This window comes from Primulina huaijiensis, chromosome 17, assembly GCF_012295235.1.
Source record: "Primulina huaijiensis isolate GDHJ02 chromosome 17, ASM1229523v2, whole genome shotgun sequence".
Taxonomy (NCBI): Eukaryota; Viridiplantae; Streptophyta; class Magnoliopsida; order Lamiales; family Gesneriaceae; genus Primulina; species Primulina huaijiensis.
This window is the reverse complement of record NC_133322.1, coordinates 3,201,834-3,214,785: the sequence shown is the minus strand read 5'-3', so window position 1 is coordinate 3,214,785 and position 12,952 is coordinate 3,201,834. Positions and strand designations below refer to the sequence as shown.

The 12,952-nt window shown below is 33.2% G+C and overlaps 1 protein-coding gene across 1 annotated transcript; it reads left to right on the top strand.

Moving 5' to 3' along the window:
* The first annotated feature begins 1,978 nt into the window (after positions 1-1,978).
* Positions 1,979-7,851, top strand: LOC140962474 (phosphatidylinositol/phosphatidylcholine transfer protein SFH6-like). Its single transcript, XM_073421405.1, has 14 exons — positions 1,979-2,310; positions 2,733-3,036; positions 3,527-3,626; positions 3,740-4,006; positions 4,128-4,205; positions 4,291-4,392; positions 4,482-4,531; positions 4,637-4,736; positions 4,863-4,958; positions 5,055-5,171; positions 5,997-6,129; positions 6,595-7,007; positions 7,452-7,526; positions 7,623-7,851. Exons 1-14 carry the CDS (start codon positions 2,277-2,279, stop codon positions 7,641-7,643), a joined length of 1,890 nt encoding a protein of 629 aa, XP_073277506.1. The 5' UTR covers positions 1,979-2,276; the 3' UTR covers positions 7,644-7,851.
* The last annotated feature ends 5,101 nt before the right edge of the window (positions 7,852-12,952 follow it).

Sequence of the window (12,952 nt, the reverse complement as noted above, 5' to 3'; positions counted from 1 at the left end):
GCAAAAAAAAAAATTTTGTGTGAGATGGTCTCACGGGTCGTATTTTGTAGGTATTTTGACAACGGCAAAAAAAAAACTTGTGTGAGGTGGTCTCACGGGTCGTATTTTGTGAGACAAATATCTTATTTGGATTTTATGAGTCAAACCATGGGAAATTTGGGGAAAATGGAGTGCATTATGACATATTTAAAAAAAAGGATTCATAACTCGATTTACTTAAATGTCCTTGTGTTTTAAGTGTAAATAAATCATTAAATTTGATTACATATATACATTTATTTTAAACACGTAACTCATTCTCATCGGTCGACTCACCCTAAATCCTCTCTGTCAACCCCATTTTCATTTCCTTTCCGACTATAATTCTCAACACAAATCGACGTAATTGGTAATAATAATCTGATAATATTAACATTTATTTCTATTTATTGTTTATTTTCGTTGGTCGATCGACTGATTGAAGAAGAAAATTTTGACCACGTTTTTGTCGACCCAAACGTGAATCGACCATCTATCCACTCTTGGATCTATCCAAGACCCAATAATGATCGACCAAAGACCAAACAATGATCAACCATTGTTTGGTCGACCAATGGTCGATCGTTGTTTTGGTGAAAGACCAAAGCAATTTAGTCGACCAAAAATGGTCGACCAACAATTGTTTGGTCGACCATCAATTTGGTCAACCATTTTGACCAAAGCAATGGTCGACCACAATTGTTTGGTCGACCAAATTTGGTCGACCATTGTTTGGTCAAAGAACAAAATTTATGGTCGACCAAAGTTTTGGACTTTGACCAAGCTTTGGTCGACCATTTGAGGGTCGACCATTGTTGATTGTTGGGTCTACTCAATATCTCGATTTGGAGAAAAAGACTCGTAAATTTTAATTGAGGGAAGTTGTGTGTCGACTGAGAAGAAAAAAGAAGGGAGAATTAATTAAATTAAATAGTTTAATCGTAGTTAATGTAATAATCAAAAGTCAACTCTTTGTTTCTTAAAAAAAAATCAGAGTCTTTATTTTTTAAATATTTTTTATCTCACATCTACTTTTTTTAACTGACCCAACAAACCATCTACTTAATTCTCAATTTCTCGATCGGTCAAAATGATATTGTCCAGTTTAAAAAACAGTTGCCAGATGGTGGCCTATCGTTCACTCCAATGCTACTTTTTTTACCATTAAAAGCAACGACAAACAGCGCATGCCTAGCGGCGTGCATTTACTCGCAGTCCCCGACACTGTTTAGAATCCAAACCCCAACACAATAATACCACAGTACTGTACGAAATTCCCCACAATCATTGCCCTTTTTTTTAATTTATGTAAAAAAAGTAATGAAGATATGTATTCAAATTAATTAAACTAAATTCGATAATTTTTTGTAAAATATTTAAGAATTGAGAGTAAAAATGATTTATTTTTTAATTGAAGTGAGCATTCCAATGACCAAACGTGAACATAAAAAATGGATAAAAATAACAAAAAATTGCTTAAATAACTTCGGTCAACACTTTTTTAAGAAAATGACCTTCTCAAGTAACAGTTTTGATATGCTGCACACCTACCGTACACACCTATGTGAGCACCGATGAGGTGTCACTCACCCATTGGATAGATGTACACGATAGTTGTGCAACATATCAAATCTATCTCAAATAAATATATTTGAGGATGTCATTTTTTTAAAAACAGAGTTGATTGTATTCCACCGTGTCCTTAATTTCGTGTTAAAACTTCAAATCTACTTGAAATATCTTAGATTATTTAATTAAATTAAAACCCTCAAGTAATGCCAAGTCGCCAACTAAACTCCAGTAGCTCTCTTTCTCCACTCTCCACTTGCCACGTGCACAACATCGGGTTCCTACGCAGGCAACCTCGTGCATTAAATCCAATCACATCTTAGAACCGCCGCCACGCGTATTCTCCGGTATATTTATGTTTGTTTCTGTTGTAGTGTGTAGAGTCACCACCTTATCTTTTTTTTTTTGAGCCGTTACGGATTTTTCAGGCTTTCATTGCCGTAGATCCGCCTCGAGATCCGTTCGACTTGTGCTTTTATTTATTTGTTTATGTTTATTGTTTATTTATAATTTATATTCGGAACGAAACTGTTTTAGTCTTCGATCTGGCAAAATAATTTTCGGGTTTACGGTTCTGTTTAGGGGAAACACCATTTTGTTTTTACAGTGTCCCAAGATTTGGTGATGTTTGATTAGCTGGTTGTTCGATTATCAAGAGTTTATTTGGGTTTTGGCTATCGAAACTTCTGATGTCGGGACCCTTGGATCTATTTGCGAGGCCTTGTGAGTGAAATTCTTGTTGCTTTGGTCAATTTTAAGTGTTGTTCTATTTGTCTGCATTTACGATAAATTTTGCTTGGATTTTCTTGGCTTTCGAGTCTGTTAAGGTTATTCCGTAGATGCTTCATTTTATTTTGGCGCTGATTTTACTTGCTAGGCAACTTTCAATTGGAGGAAAAAAAATTAGCAAAAGATTCTTCGTTTATTGGAATTCGTTTCAATTCTTCCCCTCTCTCGTACTTTGTTGGCCGCTTGATGTTAGAATCACGCAGCTTCAAACTTTTAAGTGGTTAAATTAAATTGTCAACGTGGAGCTCGTTGTAGACGGATTACCTCCAAGAAAACTGAATAGTGTGTTAATCTTGAAGCCCTCTATTTTCTGAAAAAAATGATTCTTGACCGTAACCATTTCTGTAATGCAACAGGCTTTGAGGGGTCTTCTGGTAATGATGAGAAGAGAGAAAGAAAATCTGATTTCGAGAATTCAGAAGATGAAAGAAGGACCAGAATTGGATCTTTGAAAAAGAAAGCACTCAACGCATCTTCAAAGTTCAAACACTCTCTTAAGAAGAAGAGCAGTCGAAGAAAGAGTGACGGGCGAGTCAGTTCTGTTTCCATAGAGGATATCAGGGATGCAGAGGAACTGCAAGCTGTTGAGTCATTTAGACAGGCCTTGATATTGGATGAGTTGCTACCAGAAAAATTCGATGATTATCACATGATGTTGAGGTTAATTTTGACTAAATCTTTTTATCAGAAAAAAATCTAATGAAGGGCGGGGGCGGGGGCGGGGGGATCTCTGTTTCTCAATCAACACTGGTGGTTCTCAAAGTCATCTTTGGTCCGTGGAAATTAAGTGGAAAACTAATCGATGATACTGAGGGAAAGCTTCTTAATTTATAATGTACAAGTTGGTCTACACTCATGCCTTCAGGATTATAATGCCATTGAAACTGATATTTTACATTTATCATATACGCTGGAGGAAATATAAAATATTCATGGATTTTGATGCTATGTGATATTAAAATAACACTCACGACTTGTGTTAAGCTCTCTATTAGGCTCAAATCCTGCACTTGGTCTTTAGATCATTTTGGTTTTCTGTAACCGGACTAAAAAGTAGTTGACTGTCTGAAGGGTCCTTTCTTCTCATGTTTTGTTTATCTTCTTTTTTTTCCCCCCCTCAATTTCTCTTTGGTGGTTCAATGATTTTCAGGTTTTTGAAAGCAAGAAAATTCGATCTCGAAAAGGCGAAGCTCATGTGGGCTGATATGATTCAGTGGAGGAAAGAATTTGGTACCGACACACTTTTGGAGGTAAACGGGTTTAATGAGTGAACTCATTTGAGTATGCAAAATCATTTTATTTCTGGTTGTACTTGGGCTCCCAGTTTTAGTTTGATTTGTCAATCAAATTGTGTTTGTATTAGGATTTTGAATTTAAAGAAGTGGACGAAGTTTTAACGTATTACCCTCACGGATATCATGGAGTTGATAAAGAAGGAAGACCAGTTTATATTGAGAGACTTGGGAAAGTGGACCCCAACAAACTTATGCAAGTTACCACCATGGACCGCTATATAAAATACCATGTACGAGAATTTGAGAGAAGCTTTGCCATTAAGTTTCCAGCTTGCACCATTGCGGCAAAACGGCATATTGATTCGAGTACAACGATTTTGGATGTTCATGGTGTGGTATGTTTCACGTTTGTCTTCTTTGACTAACTATTATGATCGGCAATTGTACTATTCTTTTGTTAGTTTGACAAGGTACTAACTATTCTCCATTTTCCCTGTGTACGGGATTGTTTCATAGGGTTTGAAAAATTTTACAAAGAATGCACGAGACCTCATTACACGACTCCAGAAGATTGATGGTGATAACTACCCTGAAGTAATATTCTTAACTTGTTTAATGTTTAGTTCAGTATCCTATTTGTAGTTCTGAACAAAATAACTCGTGTGCTTTTTTGTTGCAGACACTCCATCAAATGTTTATCATCAATGCTGGTCCAGGCTTTAGACTACTGTGGAACACAGTAAAAAAATTTATAGATCCCAAGACCACCACTAAGATTCATGTGCGTTGCTTTTCAGATCATCAATTGGCAATATTCTTTAATTGACTACAATAACTTGGATTTTCTGTTTTTTCTTGTGTCTGTCACAGGTGCTTGGTAACAAATACCAGAACAAGTTGCTTGAAATCATAGATGCTAGGTTAGGTGGTTGAAATCATTGTTGAATAATATGAAAACGTCTTCTTCTTGACAACATTATTGAAGTTGCTAATTATATTTTTGCTTATTTTATGCACTTGTGCAGTGAACTGCCTGAATTTTTGGGAGGAACTTGTACTTGTGCAGATCAAGGGGGTTGTCTTCGCTCTGATAAAGGGCCATGGAAAAATCCAGGGATACTGAAGGTCCGAGGCTCCCATATTCCCTAGACATTTTTAAGTTCGTGTTATTTAAGTTAAAGCGCGTTCATACAAATGTGCTGGCATGCATTTCTTTTCACGACTTTGTTTCATTAAGTCTTGGTGGTGCAGATGGTGCTTAATGGTGAAGCACCACGGGCCAGGCAGGTCGTTAAAATTCTCAACAGCGAGGGAAAGGTTGTTTATGTGAAACGGCGTTACCCACCGGTATGATTATAGTGCTTATATCAGTTTGTTGGAAAGAGTTTCTCTCAATATCTTTCATGGTATTGGATATCTTAAGTTTGTCAATTAGTGCTGAAGGTGAAAGGGAGTGATACATCTACAGCAGAGTCCGGTTCTGAACCTGAAGATATCATTACTTCACCTAAAGACATTAAGAATTATCCACATCTTCGGTTGACTCCTGTCCGTGAGGAGGTATGGCTAAGTCTAAAGTTCCATGATATGATTATCTATGTTACTTTGTTTAACATGATGATTTGTGATAGCGAAATCTTTGTTAGGGTGCATATGATGGTAAATTTTTGGCAATTTTTTAATTATCTTGCCTTGCTCGACCAAATAACACTGACATTATCTTTTCTTGCTGTTGAGTTTGATAAAAACATAAATTCTCATAAAATGTCCACGCTGTGTGGTGCATAAAATTCGTAGGAAGCAACTAGTTTAAGTGTCCCTCCAATGCTTTCCAAGTGACAGTTTTTTCAAATGTCGCACATATTGCAATCGTGATCGCAGAATAATAATTACTCGATATTACGCATTTGGGTGTTCATAAATCTTCTAATTTCTAAATAATTTCATAAAATGTCAGTTTCTGAGAAGTGTCTTGAGTGATTTTTCTTAAAGGAAACTTTGTTACTTGAATTTGGTTGAGAAGACATATAACAGCTCCATACCATTTTTACAAAATATATTTCTCCTTTTCATTATCTGTAATGAACTACAAGATTCTAAGTTATACGCGACTCAAGCCTTTAACACTAGTTGGGTAACTCGGGTTCGCCTGTCTATACACTCTTCTTACTAGCATATACAGCTCTTACTGAGGATGTAAATAAACGACTGCTCTAAAGATAGATGACATTCAAAATTTTGAGTATAATACAGTTAAGGCTTAAGGGAATGAAATGAAGCCCTATGGACAGAAATACGGATTTTTGTTAAGAGTGTCTTATAAAAATTGTCAAAATGATTTAACTTTTTTCATTTATTCCACATCATCTTTGACTTATTTCTCAGGCTAAGGCTATTGGAACAGCTGGCTATGTTGGTAACTTCTCTGGGTATGATGAGTATGTTCCCATGGTAGACAAGGCTGTTGATGCTGGATGGAAAAAGCCAATATCCCCTTCGAAGCCTCATGTTCCTAAAGGTTAGTATGTTGTGAATATGTAGGTCTGGGTCTATGCTTGAATATTCTCCACTTATCACAACTAAACTAATTTATGGACATGCATGTCTCATCACTGCTCATTTTCTTGAAAAATTAGCACTGCATCTGACAGTAAATGATTTATTTAGGTCTTTTTATCTGAGTTTTGTTTCTTCACATTTCCCTTTGGATTCAGTGTCAAAGATCAAATTAATAGGTATGTAATTTTATGACCGGGGAAGAAATGAAAAAATACCCATTTCTCTTTTTACTTGCAAGCTTTGAGGAATATTTTTTTCACGCTTCCTTGACCATGTTGGACTTTTAAAATTTTAGCTTTCAATTCATCCATTACTTTGTCGATGATAGCTTCTAGTAAACTTGTTTTTTGATGCTTCTGTAACATTGAGCATGACAGACAAATTAATCTTTGTTTTATTATTATGACTCTTATTTTTACTTCAGAGATCCTTCCACCCCGTCCCCCTGATACTCAGAAGGCACCAGAAGGATATCGCGCTCGACTTTTGGCAGCTTTTATGGCATTCTTCACTACTCTTTTCATTTTCTTCCATTCAATATCACTCCGTGTTACCAAGAGGTTCCCTTATGCATCGTCGCAACATAATGAGCCGACGTGTCAGGAAGTCAACTTTAACACAACTGTGAAGGAGGAGTGTAGAGCACTGTCGCCAACACGAGCTTTTACTGGGGTAGATCTTCTATCTTCTGTCCTGAAAAGGTTGAGTGAGGTTGAAGAGAAAGTTAATACTCTTCAAGCTAAGCCGTCTCAGATGCCCTGTGAGAAAGAAGAACTGCTGAATGCTGCTGTTTGTCGAGTGGACGCCCTTGAAGCAGAGTTGATTGCCACCAAAAAGGTATTTTCTTTAAATTGTCATTCATTTTGAATATGATAAAAACAAAACAATGTAAATATGAGAACAATTGGAGTTTACTTCCTTAAGTTTCTGAAAAATAGATGCCTAGTTATATTTTGGAGGATAAACTTGGGTAAGATTAGTTTTGTTCGGGAATGTCTTTTAGAAAATATAATGAGAAATGTGATTAATTTTTCACTTGTTTTATCGAGGGCACCTTTATTATTATGGATGTCTTATTATTTAGACTATAATGAGTTATCTAGTTTATAATTAATTCCTCGAAAATTGAAAATAAGATGAAAATGACTTGTTTTTCATTTTCGGAAAATGAAAACGTTTGAAAACTATAAACAAAAATTGCTCAATTTTTTTTTCTCAAAATAAAATCTACTCTTTTGGGATGGTAAGAACTTAACTGAGAATCACTTTTTCTTTGAGCAGGCTCTGCACGAAGCTTTGATGAGGCAAGAAGAACTCCTTGCTTATATAGACCATCAAAGAGAAGCTCGTTTTCGGGTAAGTTAAACAGATATTTTTCCTTAACTCGATCCATATTATGTCTAGAGTTACATTATGTATTCGTCCCTCACTCACCTCTTCGTCGTTATACAGAAGAAGAAGTTTTGCTGGTGAGATGTGCTCGTCACATTTGGAGCTTCGATGGTTGAGAGCTTGAATGATGATGTAAAATCTAAGTTACGTGCATCATCTTCTATGTACACAACACCTTCTCTGGGAACTGCAATGTTGTGGTTTATGCGTTGTTAGAAGAGATTCTCACAGACGATGCTCTTCTTAAACTCGTGATTAATGAAAAAACTTGTCAAAATTTTCTGTGGCATGCTCGAAGTCTTCTCTATGTGACTATATAGATTTTTTTAAAAGTACGTCACTGAAGTAGTAATTAAAACTCGAAGTATTTTTTTTTATAATTTTTTATTTTTATTTTAAATACAAATGGATTTAGGAAAATTCTTTTATAAATCTAACTATCGCACAAGTGAAATTTAAACTCAATACCATATGAATCTATATTTTGAAATTTTATGAGTGCTTTCAAGGTTCTGAAAAATGTGACGCATGACAAATCGTCTTTTTAAACTTCCAAGTTTTATTTTAACAGGAACGCTAAATTTGGAAGTTCCAAAAACAATAAGTTTTAGAATTGTAATAATGAATAGTTTCTTACATATTTTACAAAATTCTACTAAAAAAAATTATGGGGTTGCTTGGACTGTTCTTTAAGGTTGATTTGTCGTGTGTACTTGTTATTTTTATGGACTTCAAAATTCTCCACCAACTCTTTGCAACGCTTGTTAACTGCAGCCACAAGAATTCTCCATAAACCGTGAATTTTAAGGACCTCGAAGTTCTATTCACAGAACAAGAACAAAGGGTATATAGATTTCTATGTGGCTCATTTTAAGCTTATATTTTCATCTTTGCGAGAAAATAGAAATGAGGATTATATTACGGGAAAACAACAAAGATGCTGGAGACAAAGATTTTAAGCATGTGTAAGCCGTGTTCATGTTTTCGGGACCTGAGAAAAAACTGCAGTTAATGGAACGATTTGCAGTCCGAATTAGCAGCTTCGTCAATTCAGAATTGCATCTAATATCAGTCAACTCCAAGTCATAAACATCAAAGTTAAGATAATTAGCCATTGCTGCAATCAAGCTCGATTTTCCGATCCCTGGCTGACCCAACAACAAGTACCCTCTTTTCCATGCCTTGCCTATTTTCTTATAGAACTCCTTCCTCTTCAGAAACCTGTCCAGGTCGTCAATTATCATCTCCTTTCTTACATCATCCATCGCCAAAGTTTCAAAAGTTGACAAATGATCTAGATTCATAGCCTGCCATTGAATTCGAATAATTGGTCCATCACTTTTCAACATATGCAATTTACGAGTCTTTTTTTCATACTTCAAATCTTTTGATCTTCCCAGAATGTAAGGCAAGTATTCGTCAAAAATCTGGTTTCTGTACTTCTTTTGAAAGATTAGCTCCAAACATTTGAGTTCTATATAGTCGAATCAATTTAGTTTATATCTAAAATAAAAAATAATAATTTTGACAATAAAAATAATACATTTTCATAGGTCGGACCGAGTCGAGTTTTACCGTTCATCTCACAAAATTGTCCGCGAAATAGTTATACTGGAATTTTTCCGACATTAAAATTATTGCTTTAAATAGCATTTTTTTAAAAAAAATTGGAAATATAAGACTACATTAATATATATTTTTTATTCGGTACTTGATGTCAATATTTGTCTTTAACATGTATAAAAACAATTATAATATAATAATAAAATACTATACATAATGGATACCAATATTTCTATCTCTTAAATTAAAAATTAAAATAAAACCTTGAGTTTCAATTTATCGTGGGAAAAAAATCATATTTTTGTGGAAGTATTAAAATATTATATTAAATTATTAGAATAAAACAAAACCTTATTTGAATTTTATTTCTACTTTTCAGAAGAAAAAAAATCCTTATGAAGCAAAATGACCCAAAAAATCAACAAGTCATAACGTAAGGGCCATATGTTGGGCCTACAATGACAACCTGAGTTGACTAGCCCAATAAATAACCCACCAGGCTGTAGATTAATGGATCAGATCCTTACTAAAAATTGGGCCCAACATTATGTTGCAAAGCTTATGAAGAGAACTGAATTCCAACCTAATTAGACTCATGTGAGACAAAAACTTGTGTGAGACGATCTCACAGATCGTATTTTGTGAGACAGATCTCTTATTTGATCATCCATAAAAAAGTATTACTTTTTATGCTAAGATTATTACTTTTTATTGTGAATATCGGTAGAATTGACCCATCTCACAGATAAATATTCATGAGATCGTCTTACAAAAGACATACTCTAGACATAATTAACTTGAAATTTTTTTTGTTGACTCGAAATAATCGATATAATTCAAAAGATTGGTTTTATTTATTGTAAATTATTTTTCACGAGAACCGGTAAACTCAAACTAACCAAACTTTTATAAAATTGACATTTAAAAAATATATATGTAATTTTTTTGTGGTTTATTTTTATATCAAGAGATTAAAAAGATTATGGATACATTTATTTTATTATTAATTTATTAGACGAACCATATCATCCAATACATATATTTATTACTTTTTTTGCCAAAAAACAATTGGTTCATTTTGACCAAAATAGTTGATTTTATGTTGGTTCTGTTGAAAATAAAGAGTTGTGTTGAAAATAAAGAGTTGAAATTATTGAATATTGAAAATAAAGAGTTGAAATCATTGAAAATTAGTGTGTGATGATGTATTTATTTTTTGATTATTTCTAAAGAAATTCTATAAATAGGCCTCTCAATTTGTGAAGAAGAACACAATTGAGTGGAGAAAATTTTATAAAAATGTATAGTTTAATATATTTTGTGAGTTTGAAATTTTTATTTTTTACCGTAAATTTGTAATTTTAACATGTTCGATACATTTGTGTTTTAGGAAAAATATTGTTTAGTTCGGCTTAATTCAATTCAATTGGTGGTGTAAAAGCATTGCATTATATGATGTGACTCGTTTAAGTTAAACACACGCGTCTTGGAGATGGGCCAACCCGTATCATTAGAGGGCCCAATTGTTGTTACCCAGCTGGAAAGAGGCCTGGAGGTTAGGCCCATTTTACATTTATCCATTTACAACAGGGGAAACAAGAAAAGATGTCTGCCATTCTTTTATTTTAATTTAATAGCTATCTTAAAAAATGTACTCGCACGAAGTGAAGTTGTTGACACTTTAGTAATTGTAATAACGTTAGCATGATTCTATTACATATATAGTCCGTGTTTTATCGCATCCATTTGACGTAAATGATGAGATTTAATATATCTGCATCATCTCACGTTTGACTCAAGTTTTACGATAATTATATCTTATCTTACAGTTTATCATTTCATTCAATGAGCAAATATTGCTTATTGTAAGTTAAAAGTCTCGTCACAGGTAAACTCAAATCTTGTCGTTCTAAGATTTTGACGAGGAGCGAGACATCACACGTTATGTTTGTATAAACAAATTTATACACTATTTGATTCACCTAACATCATTTTAAATTATTTTTTTTGTAAATAATTTTTTGATTATAGAAAAATTATTGAAATAGGAATTGTTCTCTGCTTGAATTATCCCACAAAGATAACGATTGAAGAATCGAGGAACAAAAGGCAGGTCCCATGTCTATATGTTATGAGTAGGTCTCATGTGAGACCGTCTCACGGATCTTAATCTGTGAGACGGGTCAACCCTATCCATATTCACAATATAAAGTAATACTCTTAACATAAAAAGTAATAATTTTTTATGGATGACCCACATAAGAGATCCGTCTCACAAATACGACCCGTGAGACCGTCTCACACAAGTTTTTGTCATATGTTATTTGGTCATGCCTGACATATCTACAAATTTAGACAATTGATGTATCATAATATATTTTTTTAAAAAAATTAAAATTATAGAATACAAATTCTAATATTGCTAATTTATTACAAAAAAGGAAAAAAAATTAATTGTGGATTAACGAACATGCTTGATGATAATTGGTAAAAGTAATGAATGATTAAATATATTTCTAAAAATGAAAGTGTATTTTTTAAAATTACATAAATATTTATTTTCTTATTCTAGAGGGCCATCCTTCATCCCTACTTGCCATTAATTTTGGTCAATTTAAACCATGAAAGATGCTTTCTCCGATAATGTTTAAAAGTAAAAACTTGAGTGTGACGTTTCACAGGTCGTATTTTATGAGATTGATATCTTATTTGGGTCATCAATGAAAAATATTACTTTTTATGCTAAGAGTATTACTTTTATTGTGAATATCGGTAGGGTGAACCCGTCTCACAGATAAAGATTTATGGGACTGTCTCACAGAAAACCTATTCATCTTTAAAATGAGAAAATTTAAAATTTTAAAAAAAAATAAAATGAGTCATCACTTTAACAAAGTCTAAAATAAAGTATAATTTTTTTTTTAAATTTATACCTTTTCAGTTAATTAATTAATTACACTATCAAATTCTGACAAGCTAGACAAGATGTTTCATGTCCTTAATGATCGATACTTTTAGATCAGTCAACCTCGGAACCATTAATAAAAATGACATTTATGATATTAACAATAATTTTTATTAATATTAAATAATTTCAGTTTTATAGAATACAAATATATATATATGTTTTTTTTTTAATTTTTTTTAAAAAAGGCTTCGGCATCTTGGATTTCACATTAATCACAGGTCAAAATCAATATATTATGATTGATAGAAAATATGTATGTCTCGTGGTCCAACAAGTCCAGTCACGTCCCCACTCACTCTCTTATTTATTTCCGGCAACTTCAGTCATTTTCCGGTAGTCGGTTCTGAAAATTTGCTGGAAAGCATAATTCAAAGCTCCATACAAATTTGGAACAATTGAATAAAATCATCTGGCAGAGTTTAAATATATTTCGTCTGTCCTTCCATTTTCTGACCAAGTCCTATCAACTTATAGTTCTCATTTTCGCAAATTCGTTTTGATCATGTCGAGATATTTAACTAAAGATATGGTAAATATCTTCTTTTAATTTTTGTGTCTTTGCATAATGCTCAAAGCTCTCGGATGAATACCAAGAGCAACTTTTAATTTATTATGAGCCCAAACGTTTCATAAAATTGATATATGATATAATCTTATTAAAGTTTTTGTATTAATTACATATCGTCCTTGGATTTTCTTTTTCGGGACTTGGTTAGTTTTGAAACCAATATAACTTTGATCGACTAAAAATCAATTCGAACCGTAATCGACTAAAAAACAATCCAAATCAATGCTTTGTTTTGGTTTTTTAAATTTAGTTTTTACTCACCTTTGATACGTACCACTGTTCATATATATA